Below are 25,226 nucleotides of genomic sequence, written 5' to 3' on the forward strand. Positions count from 1 at the left end.
GTGGTATATATATAATATATATATATATATATATATGTGTATGTATATATATATATATATATATATATATATATATATATATATATATATATATATATATATATATGTGTATGTATATATATATATATATATATATATATATATGTGTATGTATATATATATATATATATATATATGTGTATGTATATATATATATATATATGTGTATGTATATATATATATATATATATATATTTATATATATATATATGTATGTTATATATATATATATATATATATATATATATATATATATATATATATATATATATATATATATATATATATATTATATATATATATATAATATATATATATATATATATATATATATATATATATATATATATATATATATATATATATATATACACATATAGCCGTCTACCAGCAAGTTTTAGAGCACTTCATGCTTCCTGCTGCTGACCTGCTCTATGGAGATGGAGATTTCAAGTTCCAACAGGACTTGGCGCCTGCACACAGCGCAAAATCTACCCGTGCCTGGTTTACGGACCATGGTATTTCTGTTGTAAATTGGCCCGCCAACTCCCCTGACCTTAGCCCCATAGAAAATCTGTGGGGTATTGTGAAAAGGAAGATGCAGAATGCCAGACCCAAAAACGCAGAAGAGTTGAAGGCCACTATCAGAGCAACCTGGCTCTCATAACACCTGAGCAGTGCCAGAAACTCATGGACTCCATGCCACGCCGTATTAACGCAGTAATTGAGGCAAAAGGAGCTCCAACCAAGTATTGAGTATTGTACATGCTCATATTTTTAATTTTCATACTTTTCAGTTGGTCCACATTTCTAAAAATCCTTTTTTGTATTAGCCTTAAGTAATATTCTAATTTTGTGACACACGGAATTTTGGATTTTCATTTGTTGCCACTTCAAATCATCAAAATTAAATGAAATAAACATTTGAATGCATCAGTCTGTGTGCAATGAATAAATATAATGTACAAGTTACACCTTTGAATGCAATTACTGAAATAAATCAAGTTTTTCAAAATATTCTAATTTACTGGCTTTTACCTGTATATATATGTGTATGTGTATATATATATATATATATATATATTAATATATATATATATATATATATATATATATATATATACACACACACACAATAAAAGACTTGCAATATTTCAGTTGATGTGTAATGAATCCAGAATGTAGGACATTTTCATGTTTTTAGTTGCATTACCGAAAATAAAGGACTTTATCACAATATTCTAATTTTCTGAGACAGTCCTGTATATACATATATACATACATACATATATATTCATACATACATATATATTCATACATACATATATGTTCATACATACATATATATTAATACATATATATATACACACATATATACATACATAAACATATATATATACACATATATATACATATACACATGCATATATATATATATACATACATAAACATATATATATATATACATACATATACATGCATATATATATACACACACATATATGCAGTATATATACATACATACATACGGGAATTGATGAAAAGGGAATGAAAAAAATGTCAGTATAGAAGTTGGCAAAGGAGGAAGTACTCACACTTCATGAAGATGGTGGTGTTGGCATATAGTGTCTTCCGGAACACAGCCTGCTGGCTCTGAAAATACAACCAATAGAGTTGAAATGAGTTGTGTTTACATTTTTCAAAAACGGTCAAGAAATGTTGAAGTAGTAACGTGTTGAATTGAGAAAAAATGGGGAATTTCGGGAAATGCGGGAATTTTTTGGAAAATGGTAAAAACTTGAATGGTCTGAATGAGTTCAACATGGTTGGTGTTGGAATTTTTCAAATCGGTCGAGAAATGTTGAAGTATTAACGTGTTGAGTTGAGAAATTGTATTACAGAATTCCCAGAATTTCGGGAAAACCGGAAATTTTTCCTGTTCAAAAACCCCCACTTCTGTCCTGGTTAAGAGGAATGTTTTGGACGGTGGAACGGTTGAAATGTGTTGAAAAATGTGGAAGGAGTAGTCGCCAGAAAAAAAAAGGGTGGAATAGGGATTTGGGAAAGCAGGAATTCTGGAAAATCCTGGAATCTTTTTGAACTTTGAATTTCCAGAATGGTGGAACATTTTTGTTTCACTACTTTTGGTTTGTTCTGTGTGGTGTTTGTGTCTCCTCTCAATTGCACTTCTGAGTGTTGAATTGGATTACATTGTTATGGTATTGCTGTGTATTGTTTTGTTGGATTGATTAATTAAAAAAAAAAAATTGGTTTTTAAATAAAATAATTAAAAAAAAAAAATCGATTAAAAAAAAAAAGGGAATCGATTCTGAATCGCACAACGTGAGAATCGCGATTCGAATTCGAATCGATTTTTTCCCCACACCCCTAATAAATAGCTAATGATAATATTTAGCAGAAGAAAATAGGATAAGTAGGACGAATTGAAAGGATAAAAGTAGATGTTTTCAGACATAATTGAAAGTATTTACGAGACTTAAGTTGTGACAGCTGGGGCTAGCAGCTAGCAGCTAGCAGCTAGGCGGCTAGCCTGCTAGCAAAAGCGCGAACTTACTGAAGAAACGAAGGAGAAAAAAAAAGTACAAACTGTGACACGGACCTAGTTGACCTCCACATTCCGTAGCGACACCTCCGCCGTTCTCCCGGGAGCGAAAAGAGCCGCAAAAAAGCAACAAACATGAGGAGTGTGCGACACTGTTGGACATGTTTGTTACACCGGGGAGCATCCGGGTTACTTGTCCCTGTAGTGCACACATCCGGGTTACTTGTCCCTGTAGTGCACACATCCGGGTTACTTGTCCCTGTAGTGCACAGCTCTCGCCAGAGGGGGCGACAAAACGCAGGAAGAACGACGCTATACGAAAAATATACTATATGCACCACAGGTGTCACTTCATTTTATTTGGCCCTCAAAAGCCTGGAAATAATATGTATCAATAAAGTACTGTAACTAAATGTATTATTTCTTTCTATTTTGTACTCCATGTAATGATAATTTTAACTTAAATATTGTCTAATTATGCAAAAATATATGATCAAACATTCAAACCATGTTTAAATAGAAATTAATACTAATAATAATGATTTCGAAGCAAGTTGTCCATCAAATGGTGCAATGTAAAAAATAGCAATAGATTTCATGGGAAAAGTGTGAAATTGACTGTGTTTTTTTTACAGTATTTTTCTCTAAATGAAAAAATAACCTGTACTTTTTTTTACTGTAATAAACTGTGGTGTTGTTCTGGCATTTACAGTAATACACATACACATCTAGTTGTTGATTTGCGGTAAAAAACAAAAAAACAAAAACAAAAAACCTGGCATGTCAGCTCAGGTGCCAAAATTTTACTGTAAAATTTAATTTTTTTTTATTTAGAGTAAAAAAAAACAAATGTAAATTTTACCGTAAAATTCTGGCAACTGAGCTGCTTTTTTTTTTTTTTTTTACCATAAAAATGTGTTTTACTGTAATAAACTGTGGTGTCGTTTTGGCATTTACAGTAATACACTGAAAAATCTACAGTTGTTGATTTGCGGTAAAAAAAACAACAACCTGGCATGTCAGCTCAGGTGCCCAAAATTTTACTGTAAAATCGCAGTTTTTTTTATTTACAGTAAAAAAACAAATGTACATTTTAAAAAATTTTTTAAAAAAAATTGTTTTAACCATAACAACTTTTTTTTACTGTAATAAACTGTGGTGCCATTTTGGCATTTACAGTAATACACTGAAAAATCTAGTTGTTGATTTGCAGTAAAAAAACAAAAAAAAACCTGGCAGCTAAGGTGCCAAAATTTTACTGTTAAAAAAACACACAAAAAAACTGGCATGTCAGCTCAGGTGCCAAAATTTTACCGTAAAATTGCGTTTATTTTAAATTTACAGTAAAATTCTGGCAACTGAGTTTCTTTTTTTTTTTTACCATCAAAACTTTTTTTACTGTAATAAACTGTGGTGCCGTTTTGGCATTTACAGTAATACACCGAAAAATCTACACTTGTTGATTTGCGGTAAAAATAAATAAATAAATAAAATAAAAATAAAAAATTAAAAAAACTTGCATGTCAGCTCAGGTGCCCAAATTTTACTGTAAAATTGCAGTTTTTCTTTTATTAAAGTAAAAGAACAAATGTACATCCATCCATTTTTTACCGCTTGTCCCTTTTGGGGTCGTGGGGGACTTAGAGATCTCAGCTGCATTCGGGCGGAAGGCGGATTACACCCTGGACAAGTCGCCACCTCATCGCAGGGCCACAAATATACATTTTACAGTAAAATTCTGGCAACTAAGCAGCCTTTTTTTTTTTTTTTTACCATAAAAACAGCAGTAGTTTTTCCATTTACAGTAATATACACTACATTTTGAGGTGAAATTATTGCAATTTTTGTACATTTTAGTTTAAAAAAAAATCTACTAATTAAATACATAAAACATGGTGTTATAATAAAAGTGGCCCTTTGGGGCCAAACATAACTGATTACTGATCACGACTGGGTTACTAGTCCCTGTAGTGCACAGTTCTCGCCACAGGGGGCGACACTACACAGGAAGAACGACGCTATACGGGTTTTTATTTTGGAATCCCACCGGAAGTGTGAGCTATGGCGCACTTCTGGAAAAGTGCCTGCGTTGTTGGCGGCTTGACACTGTGGAATCTCTACGCGAGAAGAAACGCAGTTAACTTCAAACTTGCTTTTTTTTGCAGCAAGTGGAAGATCTTCGCCTGTGAGTGTTTGTGATGGACGTGAAACAGCCCATCCCCGGGTAGGATGTATACTCTTTCCTCTTAATACACGTTTATTATATACTGATGTATATTTTGTCTTTATTTCCATGACAATCCGGCTGATATCAAATAGCACTAAAGATGTATTTGCCTTTTCCACAGTGGTGTGCCAGGAGGTGACGGCAAAGAGAAGTTCATGACAAGTCAGCAGGTTGCCTTCTACAGGTGTGTTTGATTCTATTCTGTCATATTCAACTAATATTGTGCTTATTATTTTATTACTCCTTGTTTCATGCAATGCAATGATGTCAAATTCATGTTTTTGTAAATAAATAACATATTTGTCATGTATTGTTTATATTAAATTACAGTATGTATATTAAATATTAATTCATATTTTAATGTATTATGCTGTTATATTTTTATAAGTTGAATTTATATTTCCGAAATAAAAATTGCTGCGTGTTGACTCGTTTTGTGCAATTTTTTGTTATAGTTAACTAATATTTTGTAATTAAAATTATTATTTTTTTGATTTATACAGAATTATTTTGTTGGAATAAGATAATATTTTTGTGTTCAAATATCATTCAGTATGTTCTTGTCTGGTGCAGTTTTATTTTGTTAAACTAAACTAATATTCTTGTTTTGTACAATTTTTGTTGTATTTAATTTATATTTTGTAATTGACATAATTATTTTCTTGATTTATACAGGATAATTTTGTTGGATTAAAGTAATATTTTTTAGTTAATATTATTAATTATGTTCTTGTTTGGTGCAGTTTTATTTTGTTAAACTAAATTAGTATATTTGTAATTTAATATAAATTCATATTTTTTTGTTTTGTGCAATTTTTGTTATAGTTAACTAATATTTTGTAATTAAAATTATTATTTTTTTGATTTATACAGAATTATTTTGTTGGAATAAGCTAATATTTTTGTGTTCAAATATCATTCAGTATGTTCTTGTCTGGTGCAGTTTTATTTTGTTAAACTAAACTATTTGTAATTAAATATAAATTCACATTTACTTGCTTTGGGCAATTTTTGTTATACTTTACTATATATTTTGAAATTCAAATCATGATTTTATTGATTTATACAGGATTATTTTGTTGGAATAAACTCACATTTATGTGTTAAATTATTCAGTAGGTTATTTTTTGATGCAATTTTATTTTGTTAAACTAAACTAATATATTTGTAATCAAATATAAATCCATAGTTTTTTTGTTTTGTGATATTTGTGTTATACCTAACTAATATTTTGTAATAAAATGATTATTTTCTTGATTTATACAGAATAATTTTGTTGGAATAAGCTAATATTTTTGTGTTAAAATATTATTCAGTATGTTCTTGTTTGGTGCAGTTTTATTTTGTTAAACTAAACAATTTGTAATTAACTATAAATTCACATTTTCCTGCTTTAGGCAATTTTTGTTATACTTTACTATATATTTTGAAATTCAAGTCATGATTTTATTGACTTATACAGGATTATTTTGTTGGAATAAACTCACATTTATGTGTTAAATTATTCAGTATTGTTTGGTGCAATTTTATTTTGTTAAACTAAACTAATATATTTGTAATCAAATATAAATTCATAGTTTTTTTTGTTTTGTGATATTTGTGTTGTACTTAACTAATATTTTGTAATAAAATGATTATTTTCTTGATTTATACAGAATTATTTTGTTGGAATAAGCTAATATTTTTGTGTTCAAATATTATTCAGTATGTTCTTGTCTGGTGCAGTTTTATTTTGTTAAACTAAACTAATATATATGTAATTGAATATAATTTCTATTTTCTTGTTTTGTACAATTTTTGTTATATTTAATTTATATTTTGTAATTAACATAATTATTTTCTTGATTTATACAGGATTATTTTGTTGGATTAAACTAATATTTTTTAGTTAATATTATTAATTATGTTCTTGTTTGGTGCAGTTTTATTTTGTTAAACTAAATTAATATATTTGTAATTTAATATAAATTCATATTTTTTTGTTTTGTGCAATTTTTGTTATACTTAACTAATATTTTGTAATAAAATTATTATTTTCTTGATTTATACAGAATTATTTTGTTGGAATAAGCTAATATTTTTGTGTTCAAATATTATTCAGTATGTTCTTGTCTGGTGCAGTTTTATTTTGTTAAACTAAACTATTTGTAATTAAATATAAATTCACATTTTCTTGCTTTGGGCAATTTTTGTTATACTTTACTATATATTTTGAAATTCAAGTCATGATTTTATTGATTTATACAGGATTATTTGTTGGAATAAACTCACATTTATGTGTTAAATTATTCAGTAGGGTTATTGTTTTGATGCAATTTTATTTTGTTAAACTAAACTAATATATTTGTAATCAAATATAAATCCATAGTTTTTTTGTTTTGTGATATTTGTGTTATACTTAACTAATATTTTGTAATAAAAAGATTACTTTCTTGATTTATACAGAATTATTTTGTTGGAATAAGCTAATATTTTTGTGTTCAAATATTATTCAGTATGTTCTTGTCTGGTGCAGTTTTATTTTGTTAAACTAAACTCATATATATGTAATTGAATATAATTTCTATTTTCTTGTTTTGTACAATTTTTGTTATATTTAATTTATATTTTGTAATTAACATAATTATTTTCTTGATTTACACAGGATAATTTTGTTGGATTAAGCTAATATTTTTTTTAGTTAATATTATTAATTATGTTCTTGTTTGGTGCAGTTTTATTTTGTTAAACTAAATTAATATATTTGTAATTTAATATAAATTCATATTTTTTTGTTTTGTGCAATTTTTTCTTATAGTTAAGTAATATTTTGTAATTAAAATTATGATTTTCTTGATTTATACAGAATTATTTTGTTGGAATAAGCTAATATTTTTGTGTTCAAATATTATTCAGTATGTTCTTGTCTGGTGCAGTTTTATTTTGTTAAACTAAACTATTTGTAATTAAATATAAATTCACATTTACTTGCTTTGGGCAATATTTGTTATACTTTACTATATATTTTGAAATTCAAATCATGATTTTATTGATTTATACAGGATTATTTTGTTGGAATAAACTCACATTTATGTGTTAAATTATTCAGTATTGTTTGGTGCAATTTTATTTTGTTAAACTAAACTAATATATTTGTAATCAAATAAAAATTCATAGTTTTTTTGTTTTGTGATATTTGTGTTATACTTAACTAATATTTTGTAATAAAATTATTATTTTCTTGATTTATACAGAATTATTTTGTTGGAATAAGATAATATTTTTGTGTTCAAATATTATTCAGTATGTTCTTGTCTGGTGCAGTTTTATTTTGTTAAACTAAACTAATATATTTGTAATTGAATATAATTTCTATTTTCTTGTTTTGTAAAATTTTTGTTATATTTAACTTATATTTTGTAATCAACATAATTATTTTCTTGATTTATACAGGATAATTTTGTTGGATTAAACTAATATTTTTTTAGTTAATATTATTAATTATGTTCTTGTTTAGTGCAGTTTTATTTTGTTAAACTAAATTAATATATTTGTAATTTATTATAAATTCATATTTTTTGTTTTGTGCAATTTTTGTCATACTTAACTAATATTTTGTAATCAAAATCATTATTTTCTTGATTTATGCAGAATTATTTTGTAGGATTAAACTAATATTTTTGTGTTGAAATATCATTCAGTATGTTCTTGTTTGGAGCAGTTTTATTTTGTAAAACTAAACTAATATATTTGTAATTGAATATAAATTCTTATTTTCTGCAATTTTTGTTATACTTAAGTAATATTTTGTAATTAAAATTATGATTTTCCTGATTTATACAGAATTATTTTGTTGGAATAAACAAATATTTTTGTGATGAAATATTATTCAGTATGTTTTTGTTTCATGGAGTTTTATTTTCTTAAACTAATATATTTGTAATTAAATATAAATTAATATTTTTTTGTTTTGTGCAGTTTTTGTTATACTTAACTAATATTTTGTAATTAGAATTATTATTTTCTTGATTTATACAGAATTATTTTGTTGGATTAAACTAATATTTTTTTAGTTAATATTATTAATTATGTTCTTGTTTGGTGCAGTTTTATTTTGTTAAACTAAATTAATATATTTGTAATTTATTATAAATTCATTTTTTTTGTTTGTGCAATTTTTTTTATACCTAACTAATATTTTGTTATTAAAATAATTATTTTATTGATTTATACAGAATTATTTTGTAGGATTAAACTAATATTTTTGTGTTAAAATCTTATTCAGTATGCTCTTGTTTGGTGCAGTTTTATTTTGTTAAACTAAATTAATATATTTGTAATTAAATACAAATTCATATGTTCTTGTTTTGTGCAATTTTTGTTATACTTAACTATTATTTAGTAATTAAAATTATTAATTTTTTGATTTATACAAAATTATTTCGTTGGAATAAACCAATATTTTTGTGTTGAAATATTATTCAGTATGTTTTTGTTTTGTGGAGTTTTATTTTCTTAAACTAATATATTTGTAATTAAATATAAATTAATGTTGTTTTTGTTTTGTGCAGTTTTTGTTATACTTAACTGATATTTTGTAATAAAAATGATTATTTTCTTGATTTATACAGAATTATTTTGTTGGATTAAACTAATATTTTTTTTAGTTAATATTATTAATTATGTTCTTGTTTGGTGCAGTTTTATTTTGTTAAACTAAGTTAATATATTTGTAATTTATTATAATTCATTTTTTTGTTTGTGCAATTTTTGTTATACTTAACTAATATTTTGTTATTAAAATAATTATTTTATTGATTTATACAGAATTATTTTGTAGGATTAAACTAATATTTTTGTGTTAAAATCTTATTCAGTATGTTCTTGTTTGGAGCAGTTTTATTTTGTTAAACTAAATTAATATATTTGTAATTAAATACAAATTCATATGTTCTTGTTTTGTGCAATTTTTGTTATACTTAACTATTATTTAGTAATTAAAATGATTAATTTCTTGATTTATACAAAATTATTTTATTACTTTTAGTTAATATTATTAATTATGTTCTTGTTTGGTGCAGTTTTATTTTGTTAAACTAAGTTAATATATTTGTAATTTATTATAAATTCATTTTTTTGTTTGTGCAATTTTGTTATACTTAACTAATATTTTGTTATTAAAATAATTATTTTATTGATTTATACAGAATTATTTTGTAGGATTAAACTAATATTTTTGTGTTCAAATCTTATTCAGTATGCTCTTGTTTGGAGCAGTTTTATTTTGTTAAACTAAATTAATATATTTGTAATTAAATACAAATTCATATGTTCTTGTTTTGTGCAATTTTTGTTATACTTAACTATTATTTAGTAATTACAATTATTAATTTCTTGATTTATACAAAATTATTTTGTTGGAATAAACCAATATTTTTGTGTTGAAATATTATTCAGTATGTTTTTGTTTTGTGGAGTTTTATTTTCTTAAACTAATATATTTGTAATTAAATATAAATTAATATTGTTTTTGTTTTGTGCAGTTTTTGTTATACTTAACTAATATTTTGTAATAAAAATTATTATTTTCTTGATTTATACAGGATTATTTTGAATTAAAATCATATTTTTGTGTTGAATATTTTGTTAAACTAAACTCATATATTTGTCATTAAATACAAATTCAAATGTTCTTGTTTTGTGCAATTTTTGTTATACTTAACTCATTTTTGAATTCCTACTGAACATATTGCGTTCATATTTGGCAGGCGCCAGACGCGGGGTCCCAGAATGCAGTTCCAGGCTCTTCTGGACACGTTGGTGCTCACGGAGAAGGGGGCCCGATTTGAAGTGCTGGAACCAGGAAGTCAGGTGAACTGAAAAGAGATCATATTTACTCAAGTGTTTGTCCCTAAAAACAATATTTGTGAAACACATTTTTAAGATGATGTTGACTTTTTGGTGGAATGAACAGCTCTACAACAAAAGTCAACATTTGTTTTGTAATACATGAATTAATGTATTCATCCCCTGAGGGATTTGATGGGGGGAAAAAAAAGATTATTTTCCAACGACTTGTGTTGTTGTTGTTGTTGTCAGACCAAGCTGCTGGCGTGTGTGCTACACTGCAAAAAGTCAGTGTTCAAAAACAAGAAAGAAATTACAAAAATGAGGGCTATTTTACTTGAACTAAGCAAAATTATCTGCCAATAGAACAAGAAAATTTGGCTTGTCAACACTTTCCAAAACAAGTCAAATTAGCTAACCTCAATGAACCCAAAAATACCTTAAAATAAGTATATTCTCACTAATAATAACAAGTGTACTACTATATGAGTACGTATTTTCTATTGTTTCACTGAAAATAAAACAGCAAAGTCCATTTGGCTGTCATCTGTTTGAATTATGAGACACAATTGTGTCAAAGTCAGGATTTTTTATTTTACATGCTTGAAATAAGAAATGATTACTTTAAAAAAGTAGTTTTATACTTGTAAGTGTTGATGACACAACAGTTGATATTCTAGTTTCAAGCATGTTTTACTCAATATAGGTCATCACATCTCAGCAACAAGCTGTAATATCTTACTGACATCATTTAGGACCAAAACACTTAAAACAAGTAAAACACTCAAACATAAAATCTTATGTATGGCCGTGTAAGTCCCTGGATGCCCAAAATGTCCACAACACACCCAGCCAAGTCCAACGGGGAGGGGGGGGGGATAAAAGTTGGAAAAGTGGGCAAAAGTCCCAAAAATGTTCAAAATACCTACCCAGGTTCGAGTCCCACAAGTCCCGCCGCCGGCTGGGATGCTCAAAATGTCCAAAACGCGCCCAGCAAAGTCCCACGGGAAGGCGGGGAGAAAAGTGACAAAAGTCGGTAAAATGTTCAAAAATCACACCCGGGTTCGAGTGCCACAATTCTTAGGACTTGTGGCACTCGAACCTGGGTAGGTATTTTTTAATATTTTTGGGACTTTTGCCGACTTTTCCAACTTTTATCCCCCCCCCTCCCCGTGGGACTCGACTGGGTGTGTTATGGACATTTTGGGCATTCCGGGACTAGCGCGGCCGGCGGCGGGACTTGTGGGACTCGAACCTGGTTAGGTATTTTTTAACATTTTTGGGACTTTTGCCGACTTTTCAAACTTTTATCCCCCATCCCCGTGGGACTCGGCTGGGTGTGTTATGGACATTTTGGGCATCCCGGGACTAGTACGGCCGGCGGCGGGACCTGTGGGACTCGAACCTGGGTAGGTATTTTTTAACATTTTTGGGACTTTTGCCGAATTTTCCAACTTTTATCCCCCCTCCCTGTGGGACTCGGCTGGGTGTGTTATGGACATTTTGGGCATCCCGGGACTAGTGTGGCCGGCGGCGGAACTTGTGGGACTCGAACCTGGGTAGGTATTTTTTAACATTTTTGGGACTTTTGCCGACTTTTCCAACTTTTATCCCCCCTCCCCGTGGGACTCAGCTGGGTGTATTATGGACATTTTGGGCATGCCGGGACTAGTGTGGCCGGCGGCAGGACTTGTGGGACTCGAACCTGGGTAGGTTTTTTTATTTTTATTTTTAGGACTTTTGCCGACTTTTCCAACTTTTATCCCCCCTCCCTGTGGGACTCGGCTGGGTGTGTTATGGACATTTTGGGCATCCCGGGACTTGCGCGGCCGGCGGGGGGACTTGTGGGACTCAAACCTGGGTAGATATTTTTTAACATTTTTGGGACTTTTGCCGACTTTTCCAACTTTTATCCCCCCTCCCTGTGGGACTCGGCTGGGTGTGTTATGGACATTTTGGGCATCCCGGTACTTGCGCGGCCGGCGGCGGGACTTGTGGGACTCGAACCTGGGTAGGTATTTTTTAACAATTTTGGGACTTTTGCCGACTTTTCCAACTTTTATCCCCCGTCCCCGTGGGACTCGGCTGGGTGTGTTATGGACATTTTGGGCATCCCGGGACTTGCGCGGCCGGCGGCGGGACTTGTGGGACTCGAACCTGGGTAGGTATTTTTTAACATTTTTGGGACTTTTGCCAACTTTTATCCCCCCTCCCTGTGGGACTCGGCTGGGTGTGTTATGGACATTTTGGGCATCCCGAGACTTGCGCCGCCGGCGGCGGGACCTGTGGGACTCGAACCTCGGTAGGTATTTTTTAACATTTTTGGGACTTTTGCCGACTTTTCCAACTTTTATCCCCCCTCCCCGTGGGACTCGGCTGGGTGTGTTATGGACATTTTGGGCATCCCGGGACTTGCGCGGCCGGCGGCGGGACTTGTGGGACTCGAACCTGGGTAGGTATTTTTTAACATTTTTGGGACTTTTGCCGACTTTTCCAACTTTTATCCCCCCTCCCCGTGGGACTCGGCTGGGAGTGTTATGGACATTTTGGGCATCCCGGGACTTGCACGGCCGGCGGCAGGACTTGTGGGACTTGAACCTGAGTAGGTATTCTGAACATTTTTGGGGACTTTTGCCGACTTTTCTCACTTTTCTTCCACACTTCCCGTGGGACTTTGCTGGGTGCGTTTTGGACAATTTTTTGCATCTCGGGACTTGTGCAGCCGGCGGCGGACTTGTGGGACTCGAACCTGGGTAGGTATTTTTTGGACACAATTGGGACATTTGACCATTTTGGCCGCCTTTTCCCCTCTTCTTCCCCGCCTTCCTGGGCACCATTGCTGGGTGTGTTTTGGACATTTGGACAAAAATAGTTTCAAGCATGTTTTACTCAATATAGGTCATCAAATCTCACCAACAAGCTGTAATATCTTACTGACATCATTTAGGACCAAAACACTTAAAACAAGTAAAACACTCTAACATAAAATCTGCTTAGTGAGAAGAATTATCTTATCAGACAGAAAATAAGCAAATATCACCCTTATTTGACATATTTCATCTTACTTAGATTTCAGTTTTTGCAGTGTACCTTCTTGACTTGTGTTGTTGTTGTCGTTGTCCGACCAAGCTGCTGGCGTGTGTGTCACCTTGTTGACTTGTGTTGTTGTTGTTGTCAGACCAAGCTGTCACCTTGTTGACTTGTGTTGTTGTTGTTGTTGTTGTTGTTGCCAGACCAAGCTGCTGGCGTGTGTGTCGCCCTGCAAGAACCACACAGTGAGGATGGTCATTGACGAGCTGGAGCCCATCAAAGCGCGCTACCGAGTGCAAGACGTGCTCACCCAGGAGCCGCAGTGTGAGAGGTGAGGACGCTCCCTAGGTCCGTCTGCCTTGACCTTTGACCCGGTGGGTGTGTCGGGCAGGTTGAGAGTGGTCCAGCGAGACGGAGACTCGGCGACCATCTCGTGGGCTCTGGGGCGTGACGCCTGCCGCGTCCGGCGACTGCCCTTCGGCGTGGAGATCCTGTGCGAGGGCCAGGTGGTCGTCACCTTCAACCCTCAGAGCAAGCTGTGGTTTGAGGCGCTGCGGGGACCTCCCGAGTGAGACCTCTTCTTTCTCATCTTTGCACATCTTATTCCAAAATGGAATGCATTCAATTTTGCAAGTATATTTAAACTAAAGAAAAATCACATGTACATAAGATGCCATCCAAGCAACGTTATCGTGGACGCCCCTGCTTATTTCAGCAAGACAATGCCAAGCCACGTGTTACAACCTGCTCAGTGGCCTTGTGGTTAGAGTGTCCGCCCTGAGATCGGGAGGTCGTGAGTTCAAACCCCGGCCGAGTCATACCATGCACTCAGCATCAAGGGTTGGAATTGGGGGTTAAATCACCAAAAATTATTCCCGGGCGCGGCCACCGCTGCTGCTCACTGCTCCCCTCACCTCCCAGGGGGTGATCAAGGGTAATGGGTCAAATGCAGAGAATAATTTCTCCACACCTAGTGTGTGTGACAATCATTGCTACTTTAACTTTGACAACAGCGTGGCTTCATAGTAAAAGAGTGCCGGTACTAGACTGGCCTGCCTGTAGTCCGGACCTGTCTCCCATTGAAAATGTGTGGCGTAATATGAAGGCTAAAATAGCAGAAGGGAGACTGTTGAACAACTTAAGCTGTACATCAAGCAAGAATGGGGAATAATTCCACTTCAAAAATGTGTCTCCTCAGTTCCCAAACCTTTACCGAGTGTTGTTAAAAGGAAAGGCCATGTAACACACTGGTAAAAATGCACCTGTGACAACTTTTTTGCAATGTGTTGCTGCCATTAAATTCTAAGTTAATGGAATTAGTTTTGAAAAAAAGAAGAAGAAGTTTCTCTTAAATTAGGGATGATGTTCGAAACCGGTTCTCCCGGTTGTTCGATAAGAAAAGAACTGATTCCGTGGACTCGAATCCCTTTTTGAGAACCGGTTCCCATTATCGAGGCCACTATAATAAAGAAAAAGAGTTGGTTCTTTATTCGAATCTCTGGGAACGAATCCCGTCCCACAGGAAATGCCCTGTGGGACATCACAGGAAATGACGTAGCTCCGTCTAATGACTGAGCTACGTCATTTCCTGTGATGTCACACAAGAAGCAAAAATAATGGACCGGAAAAAACGCCTCAAGGCATGGCTTCATTTTACAAAAAAATACGACGAGGAAACGGCAATATGCAATTATTGCCAGGCTTCGCTCTCATTTAAAGGGGGGGGGGGGGGGGGGGGGGGGTAGTACAACAAGCATATTGAAACATGTTCAGGCTGCACATAACCTGAACGTTCGAGAACCGTGTCGTGTCTTCGACACGTGGAGAAGCAGCGACAGAGATGACGAAGCACGCCCCTCTTCCTGTGCTTCAAACCGGCTGCCCCAGTTCCAGGGATAGTGGCGGTGAGTAACTAACGTTAACTGTTGCCGGTTCATTTCCATATTTGCTCACTTGTAGCCTTTAGGCTAAAATAAGGTTCCCTCTTATGTCAACCAGGACTGCAGTAATGTTAGCTAGACTAACGTTACCTAAGCATAGTCAGTGGCTAACGGTAACGTTAACGTTAGCCTTTTTGTATGTGTCTGTTAATGTTATCGGTATCTTGTAGCCTACACCACTACAGTTTGCAGGTCCGTCTAAAAAACTAGTACTTTCTTTCTTTCTTTAGTTTATTTCGTGCATGAACACACTTACAGCACAACACATCACCGTTTCATATCATTTCACTTTACATCATGTCCGAAAAGGAGTAGGAAGAAGCAAAGCTTATTTAATCCTACCCCTTTCCCACTTCAGAGCGTTTACAAATATATACATCATTTACTGACCTTTTTAGAATAAAATAACATCTGTGAATTAGTATATACAACAGTTTTGTAACATGTAATTACTTAAGTCAGTCATTATTAACATACTGAGTTGAAGATTATCTTATTTTCAATAAGGTTGAAAGTATTTCTCATAATTCTTCTTTGTACTTTGTAAGCACTATTCATTTAAAGGCCTACTGAAATTATTTTTTTAAATTTAAACGGGGATAGCAGATCCATTCTATGTGTCATACTTGATCATTTCGCGATATTGCCATATTTTTGCTGAAAGGATTTAGTAGAGAACAACGTCGATAAAGTTCGCAACTTTTGGTCTCTGATAAAAAAAAAACCTTGCCCCTACCGGAAGTAGCGTGACGTTGTCAGTTGTTCACTCCCTCATATTTTCCTATTGTTTTCAACGCAGCTAGAGCGATTCGGACGATTACCCCATTAATTTGAGCGAGGATGAAAGATTCGTGGACGAGAAACGTTACAGTGACGGACTAGAATGCAGTGAAATACATATTTTTTTTTGCTCTGACCGTAACTTAGGTACAAGCTGGCTCATTGGATTCCACACTCTCTCCTTTTTCTATTGTGGATCACGGATTTGTATTTTAAACCACCTGGGATACTATATCCTCTTGAAAATGAAAGTCGAGAACGCGAAATGGACATTCAGTGCCTTTTATCTCCACGACAATACATCGGCGAAATGCTTTAGCTACGAGCTAACGTGATAGCATCGTGCTTTAACTGCATATAGAAACAAAAAAAATAAACCCCTGACTGGAAGGATAGATAGAAAATCAACAATACTATTAAACCGTGGACATGTAAATACACGGTTAATGCTTTCCAGGCTGGCGAAGGTTAACAATGCTGTGCTAACGACGCCATTGAAGCTAACTTAGCAACTTAGCAACCGGACCGCACAGAGCTATGCTAAAAACATTAGCTCTCCACCTACGCCAGCCAGCCGTCATCTGCTCATCGACACCCGTGCTCACCTGCGTTCCAGCGATCGGCAGAAGGACGAAGGACTTCACCCGATGCGTTTGGCGGCCCGGAGACGTAGGAAGTCAAGGTGAGGTCGCCGGCTAGCGCGTCTGCTCTCCAACAAAGTCCTCCTGGTTGTGTTGCTGTAGTCCGCTGCTAATACACCGATCCCACCTACCACTGTCTTCTTTGCAGCCTTCATTGTTCATTAAAATTGCAAAAGATGTCCAGAATACTGTGGAATTATGAAATGAAAACAGAGCTTTTTGTATAGGATTCTACGGGGTACCATAACTTCCGTTATACTGACTTCGTCACACGCATACGTCATCATACCGCGACGTTTCAGCCGGATATTTCCCGGGACATTTAAAATTGCACTTTATAAGTTAACCCGGCCGTATTGGCATGTGTTGCAATGTTAAGATTTCATCATTGATATATAAACTATCAGACTGCGTGGTCGCTAGTAGTGGCTTTCAGTAGGCCTTTAATTCATTTCAGTAGGCCTTTAAAGGCCTACTGAAATGAATTTTTTTAATTTAAACAGGGATAGCAGATCCATTCTATGTGTCATACTTGATCATTTCGCGATATTGCCATATTTTTGCTGAAAGGATTTAGTAGAGAACATCGACGATAAAATTCGCAACTTTTGGTCGCTGATAACAAAAGCCTTGCCTGTACCGGAAGTAGCGTGACGTCACAGGAGCTAGTATTCCTCACAATTCCCCGTTGTTTACAATGGAGCAAGAGAGATTCGGACCGAGAAAGCGACGATTACCCCATTAATTTGAGCGAGGATGAAAGATTTGTGGATGAGGAACGTTAGAGTGAAGGACTAGAGAGGCAGTGCAGGACGTATGTTTTTTCCCTCTGACCGTAACTTAGGTACAAGGGTTCATTAGATTTCCACACTTTCTCCTTTTTCTATTGTGGATCACGGATTTGTATTTTAAACCACCTGGGATACTATATCCTCTTGAAAATGACAGTCGAGAACGCGAAATGGACATTCACAGTGACTTTTATCTCCACGACAATACATCGGTGACGCACTTTAGCTACGGAGCTAACGTGATAGCATCGGGCTCAAATGCAGATAGAAACAAAATTTTAAAAAACCCCTGACTGGAAGGATAGACAGAAGATCAACAATACTATTAAACCATGGACATGTAAATACACGGTTAATAATTTCCAGATTGGCGAAGCTTAACAATTGAAGCTAACTACGGAGCAGTGGCGGCAGTGGTGGGCGTTGTAGCTTTTGACAACACCCCGGCCGCCATCAGTCGGCAAGAAACATATTTCCCCAAAGTTACGTACGTGACATGCACATATCGACACGCACGTACGGGCAAGCGATCAAATGTTTGGAAGTCAAAGCTGTACTCACGGTAGCGCGTCTGTTATCCTGCTCAAAACACAACACAACCTCCTGGTGTTGGTGTTGGTGTTGCTACAGCCAGCCGCTAATACACCGATCGGACCTACAACTTTCTTCTTTGCAGTCTCCATTGTCCATTAAACAAATTGCAAAAGATTCACCAACACAGATGTCCAGAATACTGTGGAATTGTTCGAAGAAAACAGAGCAGTTTGTACGGTGGCACATTGGGTCCGAATACGTCCGTTGCCGTCGTGACGTCACGCGCATACGTCATCACACATAGACGTTTCCAACCGGAAGCTTAGCGGGAAATTTATAATGGCACTTTATAAGTTAACCCGGCCGTATTGGCATGTGTTGCAATGTTAAGATTTCATCATTGATATATAAACTATCAGACTGCGTGGTCGCTAGTAGTGGCTTTCAGTAGGCCTTTAAACTACCTCTTAAAGTGGATCATATCAGCACAATGTTTAACTTCATTACTTAATCCATCCCAACATTTAATTCCACATACTAATGCTAAAGACTTAATAACAGACACCCTAGTCTTCACATTCAGCTAATTTCCCCCCTAATTCTATGCTGTGTCTGTCCCTCATTTTCCCTCCAGGACAAGCACGTGCAGTCATTCCTGGAGGAGGCCACACTGATGGACCCCAGGAGGTTTAGATACAAGATGTCGTCAAACCTATCTGTGCGTCCAAGCTAGTTCCACGCCAAGCGAACGTGGTTTTCCCACCGTTGGCGACACGATTAGCGAAGAGCGGGTCAGACTTGATCCTGAAAAAGCAGACATGCTAATTTTTTGGAAGAAGAATTGTTGATTGATGACTGTGGCGTTCTTAGTGTGTGTAGTTAGTATGTTCCAATACAGGGGTAGGGAACCTATGGCTCTCGAACCAGATGTGGCTCTTTTGATGACCGCATCTGGCTCTCAGACAAATCTTAGCTGACATTGCTTAACACGATAAGTCATGAATAATTCCGCTGGTAATCACGGAGTTAAAAAATAACGTTCAAAATATAAAACATTCTCATGCATTTTAATCCATCCATCCGTTTTCTACCGCACCTGTTCAAGAAGTTGCAATAATGGTAAGAAGTGTTTTGTTTATTATTGGTTAGCATCAGAATAACAATGTTATTAAAAAGAATAAGAGACTTATTATACTCTAAACATGTTGGTCTTACTTAAAAATGCATGCATTTAGTTGTATTCAGTGTTATAAAATATTATATGACTCTCACGGGAATACATTTGAAAATATTTGTCTTTCATGGGTCTCTCAGCCAAAAAGGTTCCAGACCCCTGTTCCAATAGCTGTAGTTGGTATGTTCCAATAGCTGTAGTTGGTATGTTCCAATAGCTGTAGTTAGTATGTTCCAATAGCTGTAGTTGGTATGTTCCAATAGCTGTAGTTGGTATGTTCCAATAGCTGTAGTTAGTATGTTCCAATAGCTGTAGTTGGTATGTTCCAATAGCTGTAGTTGGTATGTTCCATTAGCTGTAGTTGGTATGTTCCAATAGCTGTAGTTGGTATGTTCCAATAGCTGTAGTTGGTATGTTCCAATAGCTGTAGTCGGTATGTTCCAATAGCTGTAGTCGGTATGTTCCAATAGCTGTAGTCGGTATGTTCCAATAGCTGTAGTCGGTATGTTCCAATAGCTGTAGTTAGTATGTTCCAATAGCTGTAGTTAGTATGTTCCAATAGCTGTAGTTGGTATGTTCCAATAGCTGTAGTTGGTATGTTCCAATAGCAGCAGAAGTGCACTTTTTGGAGAGCTGTATTATTTTCAGTTTTGTGCCCAAGGGACTGATTTTATTTAACACTATATTATTATTTATACATCTATAGCAGGGGTGTCCAAAGTGCGGCCCGGGGGCCATTTGCGGCCCGCAGGTAATTTTTTAACGGCCCGAGGCACATTCTAAAAATACGATTAAAAAAAATAAAAAACATAAAAAGTGGTATAAAAGAGCAAACAGGTGAAATGTAACAAGAACATGTTGCAATGTTTACTCTAATAACACAAAGCTGCCATGCAGGCTGTTTATTTCTTTAAAAAATAATAATGAATCAAAATCAATGTCATTATGAATTATTGACCTATTCAAAGCTCCAATTACGTCACATTAAATATTCCACTTTGGAATATTTTTTGGAGAAAATATTTTGTGTCTGCCATATAAAAAACCAAGTTGTTTTGTTTAAAGGGCCTAAAACGAACAAACAAAAAACATAAACAACAAAAGTTATAATTGACGGGATAGATCTGAAGTTGATCTTGAGACTATTGTGTTAAAAGTACAAAAAAAAAAGTATGATTTATTTTTTAATACATTTTAGTCTGTCTTTTTTTTTTTAAAGTGTCTATTTAAGTTGCTCAAAAATAATAATGAATTAATGTTGTTATGAGTTATGCTATGAACTCCAATTATTATATAATCTCAAATAATCCACTTTATAATGTTATTGGGGGAAAATATTGCATATTTTGTGTTTTTTCCATAAAAAAACTGGGTTTTCTTTGACAAAAAGAGCATACAACTTAAATCTTGAAAAAACACTTTATATTGACAGATAGACCTAATGTTGATCTGGAGATTTAGACCTTGAATAATAATAATAATACTAAATAATGACACATTTTTAATATTTTTTTTTTACCTAAACCCTTTGGGGTCCCCAGGATCAAGCCTGAGTGGAGGCCTAAATGTATATTTTTTTATACATATATTGTAGGGATGTCCGATAATGGCTTTTTGCCGATATCCGATATTGTCCAACTCTTTAATTACCGATACCGATATCAACCGATATATGCAGTCGTGGAATTAACACATTATTATGCCTAATTTGGACAACCAGGTATGGTGAAGATTAGGTACTTTTTTAAAAATAATAATAAAATAAGATAACTAAATTAAAAACATTTTCTTGAATAAAAAAGAAAGTAAAACAATATAAAAACAGTTACATAGAAACTAGTAATTAATGAAAATGAGTAAAATTAACTGTTAAAGGTTAGTACTATTAGTGGACCAGCAGCACGCACAATCATGTGTGCTTACGGACTGTATCCCTTGCAGACTGTATTGATATATATTGATATTTAATGTAGGAACCAGAATATTGATAACAGAAAGAAATGGGGGGAGGGGGGTTTTTTGGGTTGGTGCACTAATTGTAAGTGTATCTTGTGTTTTTTATGTTGATTTAATTTTAAAAAAACAAAAAACCAAAAAAAAAACCCGATAGATAATAAAAAAACAGATACCGATAATTTCCGATATTACATTTTAACGCATTTATCGGCCGATAATATCGGACATCCCTAATATATTGTATTGTTTTTTTAAATAAAAAATATCAAAATGGCCCTGGCTTGCTTTGATATTTCAGTGTGCGGCCCTCAGTGGAAAAAGTTTGGACACCCCTGATCTATAGCGATCACAGAGACAGGTTGTTTTTGTGTTACTGTATATATTTGTTTTTCTGGAAAAATCCCACTTAATACACTTTGGGTAACAACAGTCAATATTTATTTATTTTAATTAGATTTTTTTAGGGGGGTAACAACAGTCAATATTTATTTATTTGATTTTATTTTTTTAGGGGGGTAACAACAGTCAATATTTATTTATTTTATGTTTATTTTTTTAGGGGGGTAACAACAGTCAATATTTATTTTTTTTATTTTTATTTTTTTAGGGGGGTAACAACAGTCAATATTTATTTATTTGATTTGATTTTTTTAGGGGGGTAACAACAGTCAATATTTTTTTTTTTTTTTTTTTAGGGGGGTAACAACAGTCAATATTTATTTATTTGATTAGATTTTTTTAGGGGGGTAACAACAGTCAATATTTATTTATTTTATTTGATTTTTTTAGGGGGGTAACAACAGTCAATATTTATTTATTTGATTTGATTTTTTTTAGGGGGGTAACAACAGTCAATATTTATTTATTTTATTTGATTTTTTTAGGGGGGTAACAACAGTCAATATTTATTTATTTTATTTGATTTTTTTAGGGGGGTAACAACAGTCAATATTTATTTATTTGATTTGATTTTTTTAGGGGGGTAACAACAGTCAATATCTATTTATTTTATTTGATTTTTTTAGGGGGGTAACAACAGTCAATATTTATTTATTTTATTTGATTTTTTTTAGGGGGGTAGCAACAGTCAATATTTATTTATTTTATTTGATTTTTTTTAGGGGGGTAACAACAGTCAATATTTATTTATTTGATTAGATTTTTTTAGGGGGGTAACAACAGTCAATATTTATTTATTTGATTTGATTTTTTTAGGGGGGTAACAACAGTCAATATTTATTTATTTGATTAGATTTTTTTAGGGGGGTAACAACAGTCAATATTTATTTATTTGATTTGATTTTTTTAGGGGGGTAACAACAGTCAATATTTATTTATTTTATTTGATTTTTTTAGGGGGGTAACAACAGTCAATATTTATTTATTTGATTTGATTTTTTTAGGGGGGTAACAACAGTCAATATTTATTTATTTTATTTGATTTTTTTAGGGGGGTAACAACAGTCAATATTTATTTATTTTAATTTGATTTTTTTAGGGGGGTAACAACAGTCAATATTTATTTATTTTAATTTGATTTTTTTAGGGGGGTAACAACAGTCAACATTTATTTATTTGATTTGATTTTTTTAGGGGGGTAACAACAGTCAATATTTATTTATTTGATTTGATTTTTTTTAGGGGGGTAACAACAGTCAATATTTATTTATTTGATTTGATTTTTTTAGGGGGGTAACAACAGTCAATATTTATTTATTTTATTTGATTTTTTTTAGGGGGGTAACAACAGTCAATATTTATTTATTTGATTTGATTTTTTTAGGGGGGTAACAACAGCCAATATGTATTTATTTGATTTGATTTTTTTAGGGGGGTAACAACAGTCAATATTTATTTATTTGATTTGATTTTTTTAGGGGGGTAACAACAGTCAATATTTATTTATTTGATTAGATTTTTTTAGGGGGGTAACAACAGTCAATATTTATTTATTTGATTAGATTTTTTTTAGGGGGGTAACAAGAGTCAATATTTATTTATTTGATTTGATTTTTTTAGGGGGGTAACAACAGTCAATATTCATTTATTTGATTTGATTTTTTTAGGGGGGTAACAACAGTCAATATTTATTTATTTGATTTGATTTTTTTAGGGGGGTAACAACAGTCAATATTTATTTATTTTATTTTTATTTTTTTAGGGGGGTAACAACAGTCAATATTTATTTTTTTTATTTTATTTTTTTAGGGGGGTAACAACAGTCAATATTTATTTATTTTATTTTATTTTTTTAGGGGGGTAACAACAGTCAATATTTATTTATTTATTTAATTAGATTTTTTTCTTACAAAATAAAAGTGAGCTTTTGTTAAACCAAACATTGTGTGTTTTTTTTCCATATACAACAACCTATCTGGATTCGATAATGGGCTCGAACTCGATAGTTTCTTATCAAACATCATCCCTACATGAAATATATTTTCTTTGCAGTCTATTCAATTGAATATAAGTTGAAAAGGATTTGCAAATCATTGTATTCGGTTTTTATTTACCATTTACACAACTGTTCTGGTTATGCGACGTTGTTTCAAAGTCAGTTTCAAAGGAGACGTACGTATAATCAACGTTGCATCATAGTCTTGTGCCTGCTGGAGTGAATACTTTCCAGGTGCATTGAAACGCTCCTTTAAAAAATGTCTTTGTTGTGTTTTTCCCCCCCAGGGCACCGGCCGCCACGGAGGTAGTGTACACACCAGTGAAGCCCGGGCCATGTTCTTTATTTACTCCTACTAATGTGCTCACCTCTCACATAGCCTGAGGAGGACAACCAATGGAGGGAGACCTTCCGCACCTTTGTGGATATCAAAGCAAACGGTTTGTCCTTCAGTTCAACCGTCATGTCACTCATATGACGAGAGGCCCCGCCCCTCCATGATAAAACCACACTGCAGTACAGTGCACCTATTTTTACCTACCCAATCGCAGCGGAGTGGGCGTGGCCCAGGGTTGCAGAAGCCAAGTGTTTTGGGCCAAAAGGAGAAGAATGCAGATGTACATCTACTATGGTGCTCCACTGGAATACAAAAAAAAAAAAAAAAGTAAACTAAAATGGCACAGCTTTAAGGAATGGGACAAGAGTAGGTGACTGAGGGCAGTACTTTAACTTTTTAAGATGTGTAGCAAAGCCTTAAAAATACATTTTTACTAAAACAATGTTGCTAGACACCGAAAATAACAAAATGTCCTTTCTTTTTGTCAACATAGCTCTAATAATAATAATAATAACTTAAAAGAAAAGCAAGATGAACGCAATATTTTGTTGATTTTTTTTTTTTTTAAACAAAATGTGAAAGTGTGAATAGAAACATTTTGTTAATGTTCTGGCAAAACGAGAGTATTTCTTTGAAATAAACTATGAAAATAAATGTATTGACGATTAATATTGTAAAAGTAGCTTTCAGAAGAGAAAAAGGGTTGGAGCCCCCCCTGTTCTTGGGGCCCTTATCTCTGTGCAATAGGAAGGGCTTGAGGAACCTGCCAGTCAGAGTTCAGGGTCAAAACCTCTGAGCTTCGACGGTGCACAGTAAAACAATCCTACAGAAAATAAACACATTAGGAAGATAATCGAATAAAACTTAATGAATACAAACATTAAAATGACAAAATCTAACAGTTAAAATAGCGGGATAGAAACAGTGACAGTTGAAAATGGTGCACAGTAAAACAATCCTACAGAAAACAAACATCATACATTAGGAAGATAA

General features: G+C 33.4%; 1 protein-coding gene and 1 long non-coding RNA gene across 2 annotated transcripts in view; one reads left to right on the forward strand and one right to left on the reverse strand.

Moving 5' to 3' along the window:
• Nucleotides 1-1,634: 1,634 nt before the first annotated feature.
• LOC133640824 (uncharacterized) lies at nucleotides 1,635-2,804 on the reverse strand. Its single transcript, XR_009824216.1, has 2 exons — nucleotides 2,660-2,804; nucleotides 1,635-1,692 (listed from the first exon to the last, which is right to left on the reverse strand). It is a non-coding gene; the product is annotated as an uncharacterized LOC133640824 (long non-coding RNA).
• A 1,996-nt stretch (nucleotides 2,805-4,800) lies between these two features.
• ganc (glucosidase, alpha; neutral C) overlaps nucleotides 4,801-25,226 on the forward strand; it is a 52,296-nt gene continuing 31,870 nt past the window's right edge. The window contains exons 1-7 of the mRNA XM_062034570.1: nucleotides 4,801-4,826; nucleotides 4,951-5,013; nucleotides 10,577-10,679; nucleotides 13,889-14,016; nucleotides 14,077-14,253; nucleotides 24,184-24,202; nucleotides 24,276-24,336. Coding sequence (XP_061890554.1) covers nucleotides 4,801-4,826; nucleotides 4,951-5,013; nucleotides 10,577-10,679; nucleotides 13,889-14,016; nucleotides 14,077-14,253; nucleotides 24,184-24,202; nucleotides 24,276-24,336 — 577 coding nt within the window. The remainder of the gene's footprint in view (nucleotides 4,827-4,950; nucleotides 5,014-10,576; nucleotides 10,680-13,888; nucleotides 14,017-14,076; nucleotides 14,254-24,183; nucleotides 24,203-24,275; nucleotides 24,337-25,226) is intronic.

Source organism: Entelurus aequoreus, linkage group LG23 (assembly GCF_033978785.1).
Source record: "Entelurus aequoreus isolate RoL-2023_Sb linkage group LG23, RoL_Eaeq_v1.1, whole genome shotgun sequence".
Classification (NCBI taxonomy): domain Eukaryota; kingdom Metazoa; phylum Chordata; class Actinopteri; order Syngnathiformes; family Syngnathidae; genus Entelurus; species Entelurus aequoreus.